The 22,903-nt window shown below is 35.0% G+C and overlaps 1 protein-coding gene across 1 annotated transcript; it reads right to left on the reverse strand.

The window, feature by feature from the left end:
- Positions 1 to 2,497: 2,497 nt before the first annotated feature.
- LOC128992956 (protein Wnt-11b-2-like) lies at positions 2,498 to 14,577 on the reverse strand. The gene is made up of 6 exons (XM_054416702.1): positions 14,477 to 14,577; positions 7,475 to 7,716; positions 6,490 to 6,700; positions 6,045 to 6,192; positions 5,222 to 5,517; positions 2,498 to 2,766 (listed from the first exon to the last, which is right to left on the reverse strand). Exons 1-6 carry the CDS (start codon positions 14,575 to 14,577, stop codon positions 2,592 to 2,594), a joined length of 1,173 nt encoding a protein of 390 aa, XP_054272677.1. The 3' UTR covers positions 2,498 to 2,591.
- Between the last annotated feature and the right edge of the window lie 8,326 nt (positions 14,578 to 22,903).

The following is a 22,903-nucleotide window of genomic DNA, read 5'->3' on the forward strand; positions in this document are numbered from 1 at the left end:
ACTTATATTATCTAAAATAGCAATATTTTACACTGTCAATATCTCTTATCTCTTAATAACACCCCCCCCCCTCCCCCTAAAGTACCGCTTATAATTTTTTTGAGTAATGTGTCGTTTTCAGGTCCACCAATTCCATTACTAATCCAACAATTGCCTCTTGAGCTATGCAATATTTTACTGCAAGAGTGAAATATGTACATAATACCCCCGCCGCAGCAAACCTGCAGACTAAGCAAATTTCCATTTGCCTAATTGGATTTACAGTAAAATGTCTCATTAAAAATATCACATTTTTATTCCCTATTTAAATATTATTAGTTTAAAGAGTAGGCCTACTTAGGTTTGCTGCAACAGTGAGGGTTAAAAAGGTTTTTTTTTTGTAAAATGTTAATAGTTTAGTATGAAATAAATGCATTTTCCAAATTTGTTTCCAAAATATGTCCATAAACAAGCAAATTACACCAGTTTACTTATTCTCCATAAGGATGGTGTGTATATAGGTTTTAGCTTATTCCCTATGTATGGGAAATTATCTAAAATCATCTGTGCTATTAATTATTCTGTCGCAATCATTCGGGTCTGACTTAGGGGAGGTACAAATGAGGCATTTAGTTCAAAATTCCTCCGTGAACAGCGCTGTAGTAGAGAGCACTTTGGCAATGAAGGTTTACTAATCGCAAAAATAGTTCTGTTCATAAAATAAAATTATAAATGCCTCAAATTCAATTTTACTATTTTTTAATTATAAAATTAAACTATCATAACCTAACCGAACTAACCAAACTTGCTGATAAAGAAATAATATAACAAAAGTTTAGTAATCGGAAAAATAATTCTTTTTATTAAATAAAACTAGAAATTGCTCAATTAAAATTTTATAATAACTTAATAATAAAATTAAACTGTAATAACCAAACCAAACCAACCAAACTTGCTGATAATAAAAAATCTTGGATAAAAAGTTAATGCAACCAGCGGGAATCGAACCCGGGACCTAGAGTATATCAGCCCGGCACGCTAACCAATAGACCACCGAGGCCGATGGCTGTTAAACGTTTTGTTACGGTAATGGCGTTCCCTCAGCTAATAAGAAGCCCTCAGCTGTCATCGTAGCCTCTTCTGTACCTCCCCTGAGTAAATCATTCAGCCCCAATCATTCAGCTCGCTCTATTCAACCTATAAATTCCTAGGATGCCTCATGCTTTGCACCAAGTGCCTGTACACCATTAATTGATAATACAATGCATCATATACTGCAGACTTCCTCTCATTGGATGGTCATGTGCGTATGATTATGCAGCCACATGCACATGCTTTATCTTTAGCCACATATTAGTTCTGTCCTATACGTGCTGATATTATTATATTTCTTTATTTTGTATATTAAATGTGTGGTTTTGAAATTCACCCATTGGTTTTAGCTTCTGGTTTGGACAAGGGTTCAGTTCTAAAATTGTCTAAATGAGAGTCTATTGCAATGTTTAATATTAAAGCACTTTATATAGGTATCTAAACCTATATAGGTATATTAGGTATATAGGCTATAGGCTATATAGGTTATAGGTTTTATATAGGTATATTTTGAACACATTTGTTTGACTTTGAAGTACAAAAGATCCTTTGCTATTCCAAACTAATTGGGTAAAAACCTTTTTAGGATTAGCAGGAATTTAATATAACCATAGATAAAACATACTCCCTTAGTAGATTTCTCATCCTTATGGAACAGCTGAAGACAATTTTATTGTTAGTTCTGTACGGTTTATGTAGAGGTCGTGTTTTGTTTACAATTTGTTTCCCGTTATTACAGCCATTTAAAACCTCGTTTAACCAAATAATACGATCTTACCATAAACAATAACCTGTCCCCTAGTTATATAACCAATCAGTAAAGCACAAATCAAGAAATTAATCCTAAAATAATAGAAACAAAGTTTCGTCGACACTAGCGCCCATGTGTCACGTACATGAACTAGACACGACAAACGTGCTTCAAAATTTACAATGGGATGAGAAGTCTACTTGTGTTGGTTAGTCTATGATATAACTAAGGATAATTTCACCAAATTCATTCAGACAATCCAAACCAATGTATTGAATTGTATTGTCTAATTGGCATTGCCTAACAAGTGCAACTATATCTGATAATCAATTATATAACTTATTGATAGTGATTCACTGAATGTTGGAAGGAAATTACTTTCAATGACTCCTTTTCCCAGGCGCTATGGAGATAGTGTTGTACAAACTACTGTACTGGACTCACCATCCCTCCCACCCTACTATAACAATCTTTTCAAAATTAAGGTGGTTATAGGTTTCCTAGGTTCCCTCACTTTTTTTAGCTTTTAATCTATATAAGCTTGAGCCATAAGCAGTCTGCTCTTGTTTCAAAGTTAGAGTAAGGTGGAAGGGATGGAACCGCTTATATTTTGTGAGCGGAGTATAATCACCCCCTTCCCTGCGGTTTACTCACTTGACTGTGCCGATCAGTATTTCAAAGATGTATTTTTTTAACTATGTTCAGAACAGCTGGTTTGGGATTGCAGGACTTTACTGTATTCTCACACTGTTGAAGTGTTACATTGCAGTTAGTTGCAGTAGTCCACCTGCACCTGTGTCCGGCAAGTTTTACACTTGACGTAGCAACACCAGTAGTACTTGCAGTGACATCTCTCCAGTCTCTCCTCCCAGCGAGTCTCGTAACCTCTGCCGCAACACATGTTGTTGCAGCTGGAGTAGCCCTCAACTGAGCTGTTACATCTTCTGCAACAATAGAGTAATTAGTAACATAAACTACAATTACTGGACCACTAGGTCATTAGGAAGATATCTCAGTGTTTGGTTTTGTGAATTGTGACTATAAGTTTCAATTCTAATGAACCATGAACCAATAAACTTTGGTAATCTATAAAACATTTTGTGTCACAAGGTCTGAAGGGATATGAAATCACTGCAAACAATTAAATTTTGTTTAGTTAAAAACTTAAGGAATCGGTAGAACGTTTAAGTTTGGAAGTTGTAAGTAAGCCAAGTTGTGAGTAAAAGTTAAGTTTCAAACATTAAAGATGAGTTTCAAATTTTACATTTTAAAGTTTCAAACATTAAAGTTAAGGTACTGGGCCAATCCGACACATATGGCCTACTTTCTCCTATTAGATTATCAACAGCCCTTATCATGAACAGAGATTAGTGAACTATGGAATTTTATGGGTAAAATCACAAAGTCTGCGATAACTTTTTGAATAATTTGTTTTACAGTATTCTGAGGCTGGACCATTTTGATTGGAGTTACTAAGACTATAACACACTAAATTATAAATTTGATTTAAAATCTGTCTAGTAGTTTATTTATGCAATATATTTTTGTTATATTATGTGTTTTTGTAGAAAATCACAATTAAAAATAATAATTTCCAAAAAATGAAAAAAGGCCTGGAGATGCCAAGAAATTGAACGGACCACAGGAGTCTGTATCTGTACACATCAGCAATACACACACAGATATCACTTCAAAAACTACTTTTTTGGGTTTATGGGGACCAAAAACGAATATTTTCCTCGAAACAAGCGAACATTTTACAAAAACAAAATGTATATTATATTGTGAGAGGGGTGGATTCGTGGTCGAAGCCTGTCAACCGAAGCTTCTATGTACAAGGGGAGGGGGGGCGTAATGCGAATATAATGCGTAAGGTGAAATATCCAACGTTACACCAGTAAGAAAAAGCTATTGCCGAGATTTCAGCTTAAACTCAGTTGTTCAATGTACTAGCGTGAGTAATTACACTCCAAAACTCAGTTCAGAAATGAGACCATTTATCTTGGAGAACGTCACCTAATTTTACCTCATTATCTCACCATTCCTGCCAATCAAAGAGTTAAACACGGCCAATAAAACTTAACAGGAAACGCCACGAGAGAATAGGTAATAATGCCACTGGACTACACCGTGTCATCAGATAAAACCCCAGTTATCTAAAGCATTCCACTTTTTCACTCCAAATTAAATACCCGCCCAATTAGTTTTGAACACTCATTATTATATTTTTTCGAATGAATCACCGCCAGATTCCACATCATAAAATGGCGGCGACGAAAGACATGATCGGGTGGAATGCGGCTGTTGCGGGTTTTTGTAGGTCTTTGGGAGGTTTTCTCCAGCAGCTAGGACGAAATTACAGCGACCAAGTTGTCTGGGTGAATTTAATTATTTTGTGAACGCTGCACACAAAGGGAATAGAGGGGATAGCGATAGCAGGGTGAATCTTTCACAATAATTTTTAAGCTTATTAGGAATCAAAATTGAAATATATAGCCAAAGATATCACCAATAGCTAAAAAAAAGATATCACAACGCACCGTACCTATTAAATTGTTAAAATTTCTCAATAATTGGTGTAACAGTAACATTTCTCTCATTACAATGGCGACTGCATCTCTGGTTCTTTCTAGTAAATAAGTTAAATTTGGATTTTTTTAAATAATAAAATATGTCTTTGGCATCATAAATGACCGTTATACAAGAGTCACTGACTTTAGTTCACTTAGCCTTTTCTTGGCGGAAAATATGTTTATAAGAAAATACAACTTGAAGTTTATTTTAATGAATAAGTAGGTTGTCGATTAGCACTAGAATCAACACAGCTCGTTCAATGCAGACAAAACTGTTTGAGCTATCTGATCCAGGGGTATCAATATGAAATATTTAATATGATTTATAATATTTTTACAGACAGTTAAAGCCCCAACATTATTTTATGAAAACCCTGTATATATAGAAGCTAAAAGTCCCTGAATTTAGCATCGCCAGAGGAGAATCACGTGAGCTTCTTTTTTTCAATATAGATGAATAGCTCACAATATTTTATGGCGCTATCAATTTATTCAGCCCTGGCTGGTCAATGATCATGAAGAAGTTATGTAATTGGATGCGTTTAGGGCTGGCGTTACAATTCAAGAAAAGTACAAGTGCCATGGTACTTTATCCAATCCAGTCACGCGAAAATATTTTGTAATTTCGGTTTCACACACTTTTAAACTAGCATAAAAAGTACTCAATTGTGGAAACTGCTTCCTAAAAAAATACTACGTTCAACAATGGTTCAACACTTCAATGAAATATATGGTAAAGAAAACGAAAAAAATAAAAGAGGGGGGAGAACCGTTATAACATTTCTCAAACCTTGTATCAGCTTGAAAATAGATATGTAGGGCCTACCTGCCATGTGTACCGACGCTGCCGGTACGATAGTCTCTGTGGCAGTAGTCAGGGCTGTCGTTTAGGTACAGAAGATCGTCTGGAGAGTAGAGAGGACCAGGAGAGGGTCTAGCAGGTAGAAGTTTCCACCCCACAGCCCCGCCCACTCGGACTGCAACAGAGTGGGGGTATCTGCGGACCAATCGAGTGGCGATCTCTTGTAGTCGTGACGGCAGTGCTCGCCAACACGTTCGTATACTGCACGACCCCGAGACTCCGTGACACTTGCATTGCGACTGCACACTGCTCTCCACGAGCTGAGGAATGAAAATGAATAGAAAATATGATTTTAGCGCTGTCAAATTAAGTCCAGAATATTTCAAGCACATTTCAAAATTTACCAAGAAGACAGAGCATATCACACCAAGCACGCATCTCTTCGGCATAAATATACAGCGATGGAAAAAGAGAGTTTGCAATTTCAAAATGTAAGAGGTGAGTGGTGTGCAATTTGTATTTTATGAGAGATAGCGAAATTAAAGTCAGTTTTTTAACAGTACTCGATATCAGGGCTAGAGATCGATATTGCCTATCCCCGGTATGTCCTGTGTTGTAAAATGGCACTTTCTTCTGGCAGAAACATAGGCCATGGAACATTCATAGGCATATGGAAAAAGCATCCTATACACCCCTTGGAGTTCTTATCTCGTGGGGTACTAATGGCTGACGCTAAATTGACTATGACTAAAAGCTATTTTAGGATGGATAGTACCTCATGTACGTATACATTGGTGGCACTTATAAATAAGTAGATAGTTAAATAAATTATCATGGAATCTCTTACTCTTCTCCCAACTTGGTTGTTGTGTAAGTTGATCGAGGTCATCGTTGTTCTTTCTGAGACTCCGTGGACTTCTGTGTCAGTTTCTGATGTTCTGGTGGTGGCTGACTTGGGTCTCATTCGCTCTCTGTATCTTAAACTACTTGTGTGTCTGAAATACCGAGATCAGAGATTAGCTTAAATTATCTATAGAATTAATTGAATCCTAAAAGTATAACTAAAGAGATTGGTTTGTAGAAAGTGTTATCATGATAGGTAGGGTAGGCCTTTTATTTTATGTTTGTTCGAAACCTACATAAACAGAAGACAACAATGTCATGAAAATCTGTTGACTTAATTAGTTAGTGATTTTAGTTTGGGTGTGGAGTGTGTGACTGTGAAATAAGAAAAATCCTCATTTTCTACCACACAACTACGGCAGTACAAAAAGGCAATGGAATCATCAAACCTCTCTGAAGAGTCCACGAACATAGCTGCAAACTGTGACGCCCAGCGTAGATTATCACCGCATCCGCCCCATTTGAAGTTTCCATTTGGAGGTTCCCGGGGAGGAGATGCGCATGAGCATTGCGGCAGCAGACCTGAAGAGCATGCTCGTGCTACTGCATGCGTGACTGCAGCAGACGCCAGCGCGTATACGAATGCCTGCTCCCGTGTACCTAAATGTTGACAATATGACTAGTCTTACTTTTCACATTGTAAAAAGCATAAGAATTGACTTCAAAATCCCTGAGGTTGCCTTTCGTAGATGGGCTTGGCAATACAGTACTTAACATATATAAAGCACGGAATTACTTTATTTTTATGCTTTCCATCGACAATCATAACCTCAATTTCCCATAGTATATACACCTCCGGAATTTTAACAACATTCTCAATGCCTTTGGTATTAATTCACAGTTGTACCGTATGGGAGGGTAGCCCCAGAGTCCCAGGCACATCAACCAAGCTTATTGTGCATAAGTGCACAAATAGACACAGATCAACTCTTTATGCTTGTATTTATACATCTTATCCTTAGCTCAGATTCCAAGATGGAAGTGCAAGTGCAAGCATGATAATAATACCCCTCAAATAATCGTATTCGTAAGTACACACGTAAGTACGCCGTATTTCGAATCGTAGCCCCGGCGGCTCACTCCAGAGACTGCCAGATAGGCTCCTCTATCCTGATTCTTTAGTGGCCGGTGAATTACACGTTTTGAATTGCTTCAATTCGATGAGGCTCGTCCAAGCCAATGTTCTCGTCTTTACCACCTTATTCGGCTCTTCTACCACATGTGAAGTTTGTACCATTAATTAAATTGAGCAGTACATATTTGGTAAAAGAATACGAAGAGGGTATATTTCATATTCTTGTGACCGTCAGAAGTCATAATAAGAAAATAGTTGTTCATATCGTAAACGAAGACTATATTTCAAACCAAACTTACCAGATGTAAGGTCTGGAGTGAAGTTTGGTGCCAGGAGGACCGAAGAGCAGTTCCATCTTCTATCCTGTAGTACGTCCTGGCACACCGAGACGGTAGTGAATGCCGCACGAACTACCACGGCGAATACCTCAGGGGAGGTCCTGCACAGGCGGGTCTGTCTGCGGGAGAGTTGCAAGGAGTTCCGGGCCGAGCGACACGCTGAACTGGAGTTCCAGTGGATGTTACCGCTAGAGTGGAGCCCTCTGGAATATAAGAATATCTGGCATACAGTAGCTGGAGTCAGCATCGCAATGTGCAAAATACCGCAGGGCCAGTAAGACCACCTTTATTTTCAGATTAAAACATGAATGTTATCTATTGTGCTGATGAGAAGGTGTTTGTTTTTAACTTGTTGTGATTATTCCAGCAAAGTAATTTAACACATTGTTGCAATTGCAGTACAAACAAGGTGATTATTTGACGCAGTATGGACGATTTTGAAATTTTGCATTGTATCAACAGTTGAAGATTGCATTCACTGGTTCTTGAATTAATGTTTCAAGCTTGTTGTTCGATTCGTATACGCGTGTTTAATGCATAATATAATATGTAGGAGTAAGTCTATTATCGAGAACAAAGTTTTCATGTTTATTTAATAGGATGTTCCGAATAAGTGCAACAAATTTAGATATAGGTTTAATGGGGAGAGATAAAACGAAAAGTAGTAGGCCTATAGAACGTAAAAAAAATGCCTCATTAGCGAGACATTTGCCATTTGTTGTGTTTTAAAATTATACCTCAAAACTATTAAAGATATCTTTTTGACATTAGATAGGTATCCATTATTTTCAGTTATAATGTAATTCAGAACAAAATAATCACTAAAAACTTTTGTTTAAAAATGGCGGTCATGCGCCAGCGGTTACAAGCAAACGCAAGGTGATAATTATTTTTATGAGGTTTTTTATGATTAGAAATCAATAGCTCCAGTATTGTTATTTTTTTATGTTTTAGATTCAAAATAGTCAAATTATAGGCTCTAATTTGAGCTATTGATCGTTTGAATCAGTTAAGTTCAAGACACTGTATTATTCAATAAAAAAATCATAAATTTTATTATTTCCCGAATATGATATTTATTTCAACTCTGCGGAGCAGCGCTTGCTGCATGGGTCCTATAGTATTAATTATACTTTTTGAGCTATAAATTTAAAACAAAAAAATGGCAAACATATAGCTGACAAGGCATTTTTGGAAAATAATTTTACTCTTTATTTTCGATTTTCAATTTGTTGTACTTATTTACAAGACACCCAATATAGATAAGTGATCTACAACATACCACAATTTACATTACTCGTTGTAATCTATAAAAAAAACTATCTATTCATAAAACATAATCTTGTAACGAGTTTAGTTTAAAACTCGACTTTAGAATTGGTCACTAGATTGATATCTTATTAGCAGCAAGAACGAGCATAATTTTGCTGAATTAGAATATCTACAATCTGCCACTTATCATTTTGACATGTAGCTTCTTAACAATGGCAAAGCGTTGGGCGAATCAAATTATCATGCTAATAACGGATAAATTCTGGCCCAGGAATGTTCGTTCTCAGATAAAAGGAGTTAAACATTTCTATCGGGTGTGGTTCAGTACTTATCACACAGTTCATAGTTACAAGTTTTCCATCTGTTCAAATTGTTTAACGTGTCTAACCTTTATGCATTTTTGTTGGATTATTTTACAGTTTTGAATAGTAATTTGAAATATTGAGAGTTAAATATAAAATATAAAGACTTCCTATATGATTTAATTCACATCAACTCTCTCGTTAGTGAATTTTTATGTAACACATTAACAAAATTACGTAACTGGTCCTTCACGTTTATAAATAACCATGATCATAACAGAAACGGTATACAGTATCTGTTTCTATATTCGATTCTGCTGTGACTCGCAAACACAAAAAATATTAATTGGCGTAACTGGCCCGTGTTCTATACTAATGTACAGTTGAATCATCTATAATATTAAAACGAAACATGGTTTTTTTATTTCACGATTCTGAATCAACCACTGGACGGATTTTCATGATTTTTGTGTAGAAAGAAAGATAATTTTGAGAACTAGGGAATGTCGAAGCCATAATTTTAGTTTAGGGTCCCAGTTATTTAGAAATTAAGTTTTAATTTTTGAAAAGTCTAGCAGCCGACGCTAAGATTCTAAACTAGCTTTTGGTGTAATATAATTTGTTTAACATAACATCTGTAAACATTCAGCGTTTGTAACACAAATTCAGCATTTGGATAAAATTAAAAGACATACTAAGGGTTGACTTATTTATACTATGCGTAATGCTAATCATTGATACGTTTAATCCTTCGACAAGAGGATGACAGATTATTTAAATAGGTAAAATACTAGGATGTTCAAAGGAATTTTTTAATAAATTTTTGTAATCTTCGGTTTGTTTTAGTGCAATAATTTTCTTTTAACTAACAGCTGGTTGGATATAAAAATGCTCTGTAGAACCAGTAGAACTATGAGGTTATTTTATTTACTATGATTTGTCATTGATTTTTAGGAAATAAGTAAGATTAGTAGACCACTGAGAAAAGTAACACCATCGATGTATACAAGTCGAGGCTCCTGTACACGAGTCTTAAAAAAAGGATATGCAAATTATTATACTGCTCAACTTTTTTAGGAAAGGGTAGGAAAATCCATTTTGTACACGTTTTAATTCATCTTGATTTGTTTACAATCAATGTTTTTGAATGATTAAATTTTGTTTGGATTAGGCCCGGAAATATTGATGTCATAAAGAAGGAAATCAAGAATTCTCAGGAATATGATTTTAAATTACCACCACAACCTCAGACGGGTTTTATCCAAAGATATACAGATGAATGACATAGATACAACACAACGTCATCATTGACCTAGGATACTGCAATTAGACTAACCATCCTTTTATGAAATCTAAAAAGTTGTTTGGCGTGTGTTTAGTTGAGGTTACGTTTGGAGGCGCTGAATATTTTATAGTTTAAATAAATGAATATGGGGAATTACGATGTACGTTGATTCAATGAGGGTGGTTTAATGAGGGTGGTTTAATTATCAAGGATATTAGAACTGATAACGGTATGGATAATAAACATAGACAATTAATTACGTCACTAGCTTTACTAGCGTGTTTACGTTTTAAATTCCTTCAACATGTGACCAGTTCTTTTTTTTATGAATATTATTTTATTTTTGACTCAGCTGTTTACAAAATAAACTATGTTGTTGTTTTTACTTTTCTTTGTTTACACTTATTTATTTAACAATTGATGCAGTGAAATTGATATAAAGGATATGTGTGGACGATTAGTTTAATGATGTCAGGACACTAACGTTATAATTATGTGTACTGTGAATTTTATTGGATGTTTTCGTTTTTTTAAGGAAGTTTCTATTCAGACCCACTGGAAATTGTGTATAGTATGAGTAATTGTATTGTGGTGATATTGATTAAGGAAGAGGCAGGTATGCGATGGAATTGGAAGGTGCGTTGACTAGGCCTATACACTACTTCTCAATTGATAATTACTCTCTTTCTACTGTAGGCTGCAATAAAATTTGTTTTTATGCGAGTAAGCTAGCTGTTCTGAATTATACACAGTTTTAGCTGACTACTCCCGTACGTAGGACGGGCTAACACCTCGTCTATAATATTAAAACGAAACAGTGTTTTTTTATTTCACGATTCTGAATCAACCACTCGACGGATTTTCATGATTTTTGTGCTGAAAGAAAAATAATTTTGAGAACTAGGGAATGTCGAAGCCATAATTTTAGTTTAGGGTCCCAGTTTTTTAGAAATTAAGTTTTAATTTTTAAAAAGTCTAGCAGCCGACGCTAAGATTCTAAACTAGCTTCTGGCATAAAATAATTTGCTTATCATAACAGCTGTAAACATTCAGCTTTTGTGTCACAAATTGAGCATTTGGATAAAAATGACATACTTATGGTTGACTTATTTATACTATGTGTAATGCTAATCATTGATACGTTCAACTCTTCTGTAAGAGGATGACAGATTAACTAAATATACATAGTAAAAATACTAGGGTGTTCAAATTATTTTTTAAAGCAATCTTTGTAATCTTCGATTTGTTTTAGAGCAATATAATTTGTTTTAACTAACAGCTGGTTAAATAAAAACTATTGAACTATGAGGTTATTTTATGTACTCTTATTTTGTCATTGATTATAGGAAATAAGTAAGATTAGTAGAGATAATTAGACCACAGTTTAAAATAGTTTAGACCAAAATTAATTAAACCACAGTACAAATCAAGGCTCTGTACACGAGTCTTAATAAAAAGGATAAATGCAAATTATTTTACTGCTCCACTTTTCAAGGAAAAATTAGAAAAATATCAGTGTTTACATGATTTAATTCTTCATGGTAGCTTTCTGTTTACAATTAATGTTTGCCTGCTTTAACTTTGTTTGGATTAGGCCCGGAAATATTGATGTCATAACAAGAAGATCAAGAATAATCAGGAATCACGATTTTAAATTACCACCACAACCTTAGCTGGGTTTTATACAAAGATAAACAGATGGATGACATAGATTGAACACAACGTCAACATTGACCTAGGATACTGCAATTAAACAAACCATCTTTTATGAAATCGTGTTCAGTTGTGGATACGTTTGGGGGTGCCTATATCAGCGACCCCCAAACGTGAAAATATCACTTTTATTTCAACTATGAATATACAGTATTGAAGTTTAAATTAACTAATATGGGAAATTACGATGTACATTTATTCAATTAGGATGGATAATTATCAACTGATAACGGTATGGATAATAAACATTGACAATTACGTGTCATTAGCTTTACTAGCGTGTTTTCCTTTTTTATATTCCTGCTACATGTGACCAGTTCTTTTTTTTTCCAATGAATGTTATTTGAACCAAACAGCTGTTTCAAAACAAACTGTTATTGTTTTTACTTTTCTTTGTTTTTCACTTATTTATTTAGCAAAATGCAGTGAAATTGATATAAAGGATAGGTGTGACGATTAGTTTTGATGTTAGGACACCAAAGTTAAATTATGTGTACTATGAATTTTATTGGATATTATCGTTTTATTTTAGGTCGTTTCTATTCAGACCTACTGGAAATTGTGTATAGTAGTTGTATTGTGGTAATAATAATTATGGAAGAGGCAGGTATGGATGGAAGGTGGTATCGTTGACTAGGTCTGTACACTTCTCAATTGACTATTATTACTCTCTCTACTGTAGGCTACTTATAATCAGTGTGCGTCTGTGCGAATTGGCTGCAAATCCCATTTCAACGCTTTTCACATCGTAAAAATTGCAGAATTGGTGTTTTATTGTAAAATTATCGGATTTAAAATGCATATCGTATCGTATTGGCCTATGATGGAATAAAAACATATTTGGTAACACAACATTTGTTTACAAGATGATTTTTCACATTAAAACTGCAAGAAACTTTGTCTTTATATGTGTAAACTAGCTGATCTGAATTGTACACGGTTTTAATTGACTACTGAATTCCCGTACGTAGGACGGGCTAACACCTCGTATCCTATAATGCTTACTTTTGTGTCAGTGAAATAATTTGTTAATGTTTACGATCCATGCCGTTTCTGTGAGTCTTCTGGTCCAAGATCACGTGATTCACACTGTGGCTCGCGCCGTAACATCTGTTTGGGACGGGTTTTAACAGTCCCATTTAAATATTTTAATTTAAATGTTTTTAATTCCATGCGTTGCGGATCTTTTACGTCTAAAGTAGCATTTTTAATCTCTAGGGAATAAAACGCGTTTTTATGTCAGAAGCTTCAAATAGTCATTTATTTAATACTTGCTTTGTAATAACTTTAAAACTCTCACGACCACACAACTATCTAATGTAGGACAAACATCCACGTACGTATTGGTATTTTCACCAACACCAACTAAAAATAAAACCTAAAATAAGATAGAACAAAATTAACCCATTAAGCGTGATTAAAACTGTTTCGCCTGAACCATTGTGCTTTTTAACTGCTTTTACTTGGGTAACTTAGCCTCGAGGCAAGGTCCTGATCCTTACGGTCCTACAGACAGGGTCGAGGCTAGAGACTGTAATTATCTCTTGCTAAGTGTTGTTTAGAGGCTGGTGAAGTGTGAGCCAGAGCGATTGTAAATTGGTTTTGAGCGCGCGTGTACAGATAAACCTGCTGGATTGATTCCGCCCTCATTGTTCAGAAACATTCAACGTAAACAAATAATCTAACTACGGACAATGCTTTACAGATCGAAATAAGAATGAAGTATTTTTTATACTTTGGTTGTTTGAGATAAAATAAATGTACATAAAAATTAATGAAAACTATACAATTTAAGGACGCAAAGGGGAGTTTAAGTGCATTGATTCAACAAAGGCTACTCCCTTGCTACTGTAAGGCTTGTTAAGAGGCTGGGGGACGTTTAAGGCGTAATCTATGAGGTTTATCTATAAGTATACAATAGATGTAGTTGCACTACTCAAAGTCAATACTCAATTTTTCTACTCCACATTGTAATTAATAGTAACATAGATTAAACACACAGCTGAAGACAATTTTATTGTTAATTTTGTCCGGTGCTCTATAGTAGTCGTGTTTTGGTTACAATTGGTTTATTAATATTTCAGTAATTTTAAACCTCGTTTAACCAAATAAAACGATCCAATCATAAACAATAACAAGTCCCCTAGTTGGTTAGTATATGATAGTAAATAATCGTAGTGATTTTTTGTCAGGTTCATGATCAAACTTTGTATACATTTCAGACCAGTTAGTCTTCTTGTTGACTCGGAGCAAACACATACACAGAAACCGCCTCTTCTTTATACAGTAATAGGTTTGATAAGTACTGACTGGTAAAGGTATTTTATGGGTGAAATGTGGATGGTTTTAAATATTTTATTCCATTTGTATTACTTTGTAATAGGTACTCACAACCATCGGATTGCCAGAGTGTGCTCGCTGACCAAAACAACCACCACGGCAGCCAGCAGTAAGCCGACCACCTCCTTGTGTTGGCACCCTCGCGGGCCCATGTCTGGAACAGAAACAGCGGATTGAATAACAGTATCTTCTGAATTAAATAAGAGGATTTCCATCCAAAATTCAGAAAACATATAAATAATACATTTTAGAAATATTCTCAGTATAATTTGGAAGTCATTACTTAAGTTGCTTGGACGTCCTCATGGGTATTATCATTGGCTTTTAAAACATTCAAGGGAATAGATTAACTAGGGTGGTCTGCCGTTACACTTTAGACGCATAAATGAGCGAAGCATTATTTAAAGATTGTCAATGGCTAAAGTAGCTAACAACCAACAATATATTCCCTATCAACAGATTCACAGTTTGTTTGCTTGATATTAATTAAGTTTTAAAGAATGACAGATTTATCTGATAGTATGTGAACAAAATCATTGACTGGTAGTTGGTGTAGCGCTTCATCACTAATGGTTATGTCAAAATAGAATGGGTTATTTGCCTTCAGCCTAACAAGTGCTTGCTGTAGTTTTTCACTTCGAACTTTGAAATCGATATGGCCAAAGACGCCTTGACGTTGGACAATGATGACTTTTAAGTTTTCGGTCAGTGTAGGTAAGACAGATGCTATTTCATTAATATCTTGCTCAACATTAATGATGTTACCTTTGTAGTGAAATTGGCCATCCTATCCTGACCATTAGCTTGTACTTTGTAAATGCGCATAGCGGGATGTACTCTTGCAATCAACATTTGTTCTACAATCGTCAGGTCAGTTAATTCTTTCGGGACACTTGACACATCCATATTATTTAACGCCGTGAATTTAGTTGCATTTGAACGACAACGAGAACAAATCGGTGATTGGTTTGAAGCTGTTAGTTGTTGGCGATGACCGTAAGTGCAAGTGTAAAATTTTAGTGCATCTAATTCATGTTGGAATTGATTAGCTATAACTGCCTATCATTATCAGCTTCTTCCGCCACTGCTTCATCTGGTTCTTCTTGTTCACGACGCCACTCTCTTACAATATTTGCATTATTGGTGCGACGACCAATATTACGACGTGGCCTTTGAGACATGCTCAAAACAAATATAGCAAAACTGTTACTTCCATTAATAAACTGTTAAGTTACATCATAGACAAATCTATGGTTACATCCCAACTTTAACCTAGGATGAAAGTAAACATTGAAATGTAAACAAAACAGTTACAAACAATTAACATATGTTTATCTTATTTAAATAAAACTAAATAAACCCAGTATAATTTTTCTTTCAACTTACATTAAAATAACAAGCGAAACTGAGTGACCCGTAAAATGAAATACAGAAGGAAATTTGCAAATATTTTTTTACCAAAACATTGTGCTCAGTATTCTTTAGCTGTTGGCCAAATTTCATATCAATTGGTCAAGCCATTACATTCTGATGCTCTTACAAAAAAGTTACAAAGTGAGGGAAAGTGAGCTTCGCTCAATAATATTTATTCCCTTTATGTAATTTTGGATTTTGAAGCAGACACCCAATCTACATGAATTACCTGTAGCCAACGTTCTTCAAAAAGTGCAAAGTTGAATGAGTCACTATGCTAATGTCACTATATCTCTGTTTTCTCTGTTAGTTTAGTTTTCTGTGATGGTTGATGTGACGTGAAATATACTACAGTTTATAATATGCTGCACCTTTTCTTTGACTTGGTCCAAATGTTGGGGTATTTGTAAGAAATCAGCAACTTTAGTGCACTCTGTGACTCAAATGTAACGACGTTCAATTTCATTATAAAACTGACTAACTTTAACTTTAACAGGGGAATGGCATGTCTAGTTATATTCATAGTCAAAGGTGCTACAGTATACACCACCAACTCCCTTGATTTATATATATCTATTAACTAACTTTCCCGTTATTATTCTTTAAGCACGAACTTTTTAATAGTGTAAAAGTGAAGTTTTATCCTCCCAGCGTCACCAAAAACAAAGACCAGAAAACACCACGAGAAAAATGTAGCTGTATGACTAGAAATAATTCTTCTTATTGACATTAATCTCTCAGTAACATTTAGGTGTCTCACAATTTGGCACTCTATGTATTCAATACAATATTATCAATGTCAATATTAAACTATTAAAATTAGAATTTAAAAAAATAAGTACCCCGTGTTCCTCTTTATAAAATCATTTGGACTGTTTGGAGCTCCTATATTATGTCTCAAAATTTGGGTTGTTCCTTTAAATTGATAAGTACCGGTACCAATAGTAATATTTATTTAAATTTTACTGTAGAGTTCCTAACAGTTCGTCTCTATGCAATCATCATACTGATTTCAATGATTTATTGCAGCCTAAAGATATTACGATGTTATCATTTGTCTGTAAATCCCGAGTCTGTTCCATAATAACAACAATCAGGATTTGAAAGTGCCCAGTGCAAGGCGTTGCTAATCCGAATAATAAAGTAATAAATACTCTTCCGCTCGAAATTCTGGTAGGAGCCTTAGGTGCGTCATCCTACACTACTCTTATTTTAGTCATTTACTGTCATTAGAAAATTACTTAGCCTTTTATTGAATATCATTCTAATCTTATGTATTAATTGGTTTTTATTTTCCTAGTTCGTTTGGCTATTCTACACCCTTCTAACCGACCGATTTTCATTATTGAGGTGACAAATTGAAGGTATGTACACGCAGATTTCACATCAAGCATCGGCATATTTTTATCTACTGTATTAGACGACCAAAAACCATAAATTTGATTATCTTAAACTATTACTTCAATTAAAGATGTATTTCACCAGTTATAAGTATATCCACTCCTATAGGCCTAAGTTTTGGTCTAAGAACCTTCAGTAAATTGCCGGCTTCCATTTAAGCTATTAGTTATTAAATTTGGACGAGTTATATAGCAAACGCAAGGTGAACAACCAACATAAAAATTATTTTTCATAAGGGTTTTCTATGATTTGAAATCAATAGCTCCAATATTAATTATGAATTTTATGTTTTAGGCTCAAAATAATGAGTAAATTATATGCTTTAATTTGAGCTATTGATCTTTTGAATTTAATCAAGAAACTGTATTACTCAATCAAAAATCATAAATTTGATTAATTCTCGGATATGATATTTATTTTAACGGTGCTGAGCAGCGTGGGTCCTCTAGTATAATAAATTGAATCGACTGATCGTGGTTACCATTACCAAATCAGAAACATTGTATTTTAAACAGATATAATTAATTGCCTAAATGATTAACGCATCGAACAATGTTTCTAACATTTTATATACATTATACAATCAAAAACATCGCCAGGGTAGAATCGATAGATTAAAAATAGTCAGAATTGAGAAAAGACTCGTTTCTGCTGTCTTTTTCGTGTTAAAATAAGCAAAAACTTAATGATCGTACGCAATATACTGAGAAAAAAACTTTTATCCGTACAAGTTTTTTCACGATAAAAAAACAAATGCTTCAATATCCATATGGCTTTTAAGCCATGAAAACAGAACGCATTGTTGTAACTTACATTGTTGTAAAGTGAAGATGATTAATATACATCAATAACCCAACTAGTAACTGTTGATTGTTAATTGTTATTCACGCCGCTGCCATCAATCTAACTAATTGCTGGAGTCTGTCTGGATGTATCAGGTTTCGTAATTACGTCATCAAGATAACTATTCGTCGTGTTTATTGCTTAGCGGTTTTCAAACGATTTTTATGATGATTAGTTTCTTGAAATTGTCTGTAATCATTCTTCACGGATACAAACGAATTTTACAGTTTGCTGCTTTAAATAGGCTACCCTTAAAAAAGTGTTTATTTACGAATTTTAAAATCTCAAATTAAATCGTAAATTGCGATGGACTTAATTCGAAAATTGGCAGTTTTGAGGGGATTGTTTCTATTACTTGAAAAGCGGTAGAAGACACCGGTTCTATTTGACTGTTGATAGATTTCATTAGAAGTTATGTTTTGATAGCACAGTAATAATCAAGTCTCCTTTAATAACAGCCAATATTTCCATTCTTTAAAAGGCCATATTTTCCGCTTACAACTAATTTAACGGTAAATAGATAGCAAATAGCAAAATAACCCTTGGTAGCTAATTAGTTAAAGTGATATTCTTCAAATCTTAGGTCGCTGGATTGTGGAATAAATGCCACTTTTGTCATTATAATATTGGTTAATTATGATTATCCTCCTATTATCCTCCTAATTATCCTCCTAAATATGGACGTTATATACTAACAAGGCTGTTCCTATACAATACACCTATAAATAACAAACATAAATAATACAAGTATGAGTACAATAAAAGCTGAAAAAGAACTGTACAAACAATTGTAGAAACCTCTTATAATATTGAAAGGTTTTACTTCCTAACAAATTGAATTTTGAAATGAATTAATATTGAATACATTATCGTATCAACTTATTTTTACCTGAGCAAAACGTATTTCCAGTTGTGACAAAGAGCAGATCTCACCAAGGACTCGCGCATCGTCCAAAGGACGGACCATTACTGGAGCTGGAGAACTGGAACTGGACAAGCCTGGAGCTGGAGCCTGGAGAGGACCCGCCCCCCTGGATACAAAAACTGTAGACCTACACGGGAGACTCTGCTAAGAGATCAGTGCATTGTTTGAAGATTCGAAAAGTCAATTGAATTTTACAACTTTCTTACTACTAATTCATCTCAAGACAGCTTTTTTTTATTATTAAGTCTTCAGTGAATTTTACATTCCATCTATAAAATTTCACTGCAAATACATTACTAATATAATATATATAAATACCTCGTCACAGCTCTGAAGTTGCTGTATATTACAGCTGTTTCGGCATCAAAATGCCATCATCAGATACACATGTATCCACCTAAATTGGCGTCGTTAATCTGTACACACACACGAACACGATAAAAACATCCTACTAATATTATAAATGAGAAAGTTTGGATGTATAGATGTATGGATGTATGGATGAATGTTTGTGACAAGTGAACGCGAAAAATACTGGTCGGATTGGGCTGAAATTTGGCATGATGATAGCTCACATTCCCGATTAACATATAGGCATATTCTTATTTCAAAAATCCTTTCGGGCTCCGCCCCAGTGGCTCTAGAGTTTCCCATGTTAACCTTATGAGAAATGGAATTATTGAATCTTAACAGCTGTTTCAATTAAACAAGTTGGTTCTGTTCTGTGATGTTCAATAGCATTAAAGTTACAAGGATTACCAACAGGGTGCAGCACTATTATTTCTTTTACAATTTATGACAACAGCTAATTTGCAACCAAAAGGTGAGTGAGCGTAGCGAACGAACTTCAACCTGGAGGCGAGTTAGCGTAGCGAACGAGCTAACCAGAAGGCAAGTGAGCGCAGCGAACGAGCTCCAACCTAAAGGTGAGTGAGCGTAGCGAACGAGCTCCAACCTAAAGGTGAGTGAGCGTAGCGAACAAACTTCAACCAGGACGTGATTGAGCCATGCGAACGAGATAATCTTGAAAATTAAGAAGTTCAACGGGGCAAAGCCCGCGGGTTACAGCTAGTAAAAACATAATTCTGTGTTCGTGTGTGTGTACAGATTAACGACGCCAATTTAGGTGGATACATGTTTATCTGATGATGGCATTTTGATGCCGAAACAGCTGTAATATACAGCAACTTCAGAGCTGTGACGAGGTATTTATATATACGAGAGGTCGTCCAGTGGTCGAAACTCGACCAAAAATATGTAATGTACTCACTTCTCTATTTTCACCCCACACTGTAAATAAAACATGTGATTGGAGTTTCTTCCATTAAATGGTTCAAATTTTGTTTTGATTTTCTGTTTATATTTCGTTGTTATTTCGTCACCAGCATGGCAACGCATAAAATCCATGTTAATTTTTTCAAATTTTTAAACTCATTTTTTGTGCTTATCTTTGAGCCTATTTAAATTTATGAAGGGATTCTGCACACCTACAGGAAAATTGCTTTCTAACGGTATGCGCAGATTTACCCCACGATGCACATAAGCTGAGAAAAAAGGTTTTAAAGAAACATGCTTGCCTATTAATATATAGATAGATTATATTAGTCATCTAGTCAGCTTAGGGGCTAAACCATGTCTATTGGCAAATACATTATTGCCTTCCCTGTACCAGCTAACCAAAGGTACTCGCAAATATTGATATTTAAATAGGTAGGGAATAAGTAACGCGATAAGACTGGGACGGGTGGCGTCGTCCTGTAATCCTGTAATATTAGGGACAAAGATTTATAACTTTAGTTTTTACTTATTTTTTTGTTTATAGTTTTAAAAGTTTTATAAAAATACATTGTTTAGTTTATATTTAGTACATAAGAGGTTAACTGTAAGAAAGGACCATGTGGTCCTAATGTTCGCTTCAATAAAAAAGTATTTTCATTTCATTTCATTTCATTTCATTTCATTTCATTTCATTTAATTTCATTTCATTTCATTTCATTTCAATCCAGCTACTAGGAGATCACAAATTGTGGATATTTATATGCATGCACTGTGGATGCGATATTCTCTTGTGTGGATTAACGTCCGCACGAGTGAGTACTACGACTATCCGCAGTACTATCCTGGTAATTAGACCAATTCGTATATACCAAAGCAAAAATGTGGTTCGGATTCCACAATAAACTGTAGGTCCCTTAGTTAGTTGCCATTAGCTGTATGGGCTATCAATTAACAGCTGTGTCTAAGGAATATGTCGGCCTTAGTCACTAACAAGACTACAAGATCGCGCCACTCATCCTTCACTCATATCCATTCATACTTGGCTTAAAATACCTACTTTGTATGGTCGCCATTTAATAAGAAAGTATTAAAGTAAACAAAGTGTTTTTAAGGAGATAATCCAATCAAGCGAATGAAAAATCGCTTAGTATGTAGGTTTGTTGCGGTAGGAGTATTATAAGTATAGATAGACCTATATTAAAGGATATTCACTTGATTGATTGTTAAATGCAAACTTAAACATACCAGTGGCCTCCCTACCATAGTATGCCCTCCCTAGTGAGTTAAAAACTAGAAAACACCCGTTGCCTATCCATCGAAATATATGGGACTATCCCTTGCACCTATTCTCAGTCTAAAGCTGGGTTTTCCTAGGCGCGTAGTCGGAGAGCGGAGAGAGGAACGCGGAGAGCGGACTCCACTTGTCTTAGGCAATTTAATGTTACTGTTTTCCTAGAAGCGGAGCGGAATGCCATGTTAATTTCAATTCCGCTCTCCGCGTTCCTCTCTCCGCTCGCCGACTCCGCGCCTAGGAAAATTCAGCTTTAGATATACTCGTAAATGTCGGGAGTTACCAGTTGATCGACCACTTCGTCGTCATGCCACTTGGCCGTCTTTTAAAATTAAATAGTCTGTAATATCCCGACCTTCATATATTTTTAGGGACTGGTAAAATCCGGTTGGATGGCAGTAATTCCTGGACAGTAATCCCTGCGCAATGACTTCCATCTCCACAATCACCTATTTATTTTCATCCTAAGGGTCCTTAGGATGTTTATGACACCTAGTCAATTACATTGTGAGTTTTAATAGTCGGTCCAATGGACATGTACTTCATTTGTCCCACTTCATTTAGTACTGTATTTAAATTTCAAATTTGTATCAAATTTAAAAAAACTTTCGTTTGAATTTAAAACTGTTGCAAATGGCTTAGCCTTTTACAACCACTGTATTTTTGACAACTGTCATCTGTTTCATAGAGTATGCAAAACATTTCACTCCTCCATGTAGTAAAGAATATTTAATCCTCAACATTATGATTGGGATTTTTGTCGCACAGCCTTGAAATAATCCGTAAAAAAACTCAAGATACTATTTAGTCACTTATTATTATTTTGCAATAATAAATCAACAAAATGTCTTGTTACGTTATTGTTTATATTGAGATTAGCATTTTTCATTCTGGGTAGTTACATATATAATATTCCTACATATAATTCATCATGCTGTATAAACAATTTCCACTTTACTCCATTTCGAGCGTTAAGTTTACTCAGTGTGGTGCTCCGGATCTTTGACCGTGTACAGTGTTCTGGAGTCCCACGCCGCGCGCCGCAGAGCAAAGAAAGGCGTCCAGGCAAACTTCCTTTTCCTGTCATCATCACAGTTTTTAGAATTTCAATGTTATCCATAAGTCCATCGACTCGTGTCACTGCGCGAGATGGTTAGTGAAGCGCGAGTCCCATTGTGTCCAACCAAATCCATTGATTAGTGATGGTTTTAAATAAAAAATAAATGTCAGCAAACTGACAAAAATCAATAAATAAATCGATAAAAATCAAATAGAATAATAAAAAGTTAATAAAAATCAAAATCGTTCAAGTATAAATTGTGAAAAT

This window comes from Macrosteles quadrilineatus, unplaced genomic scaffold, assembly GCF_028750875.1.
Source record: "Macrosteles quadrilineatus isolate MER2022 unplaced genomic scaffold, UCM_ALF_1.0 Scaffold_4__1_contigs__length_99947679, whole genome shotgun sequence".
Taxonomy (NCBI): Eukaryota; Metazoa; Arthropoda; class Insecta; order Hemiptera; family Cicadellidae; genus Macrosteles; species Macrosteles quadrilineatus.

What these genes read in the sequence shown, in the direction of transcription:
- LOC128992956 (XM_054416702.1), bottom strand. Translation starts at nt 14,577, where the DNA reads ATGGGCCCGCGAGGGTGCCAACACAAGGAGGTGGTCGGCTTACTGCTG. An exon ending in TTCGTGGACTCTTCAGAGAG is followed by an intron (nt 6,193 to 6,489) that starts GTTTGATGATTC and finishes TCGGTATTTCAG; the next exon opens with ACACACAAGTAGTTTAAGAT. An exon ending in AGCGTCGGTACACATGGCAG is followed by an intron (nt 2,767 to 5,221) that starts GTAGGCCCTACA and finishes CTATTGTTGCAG; the next exon opens with AAGATGTAACAGCTCAGTTG.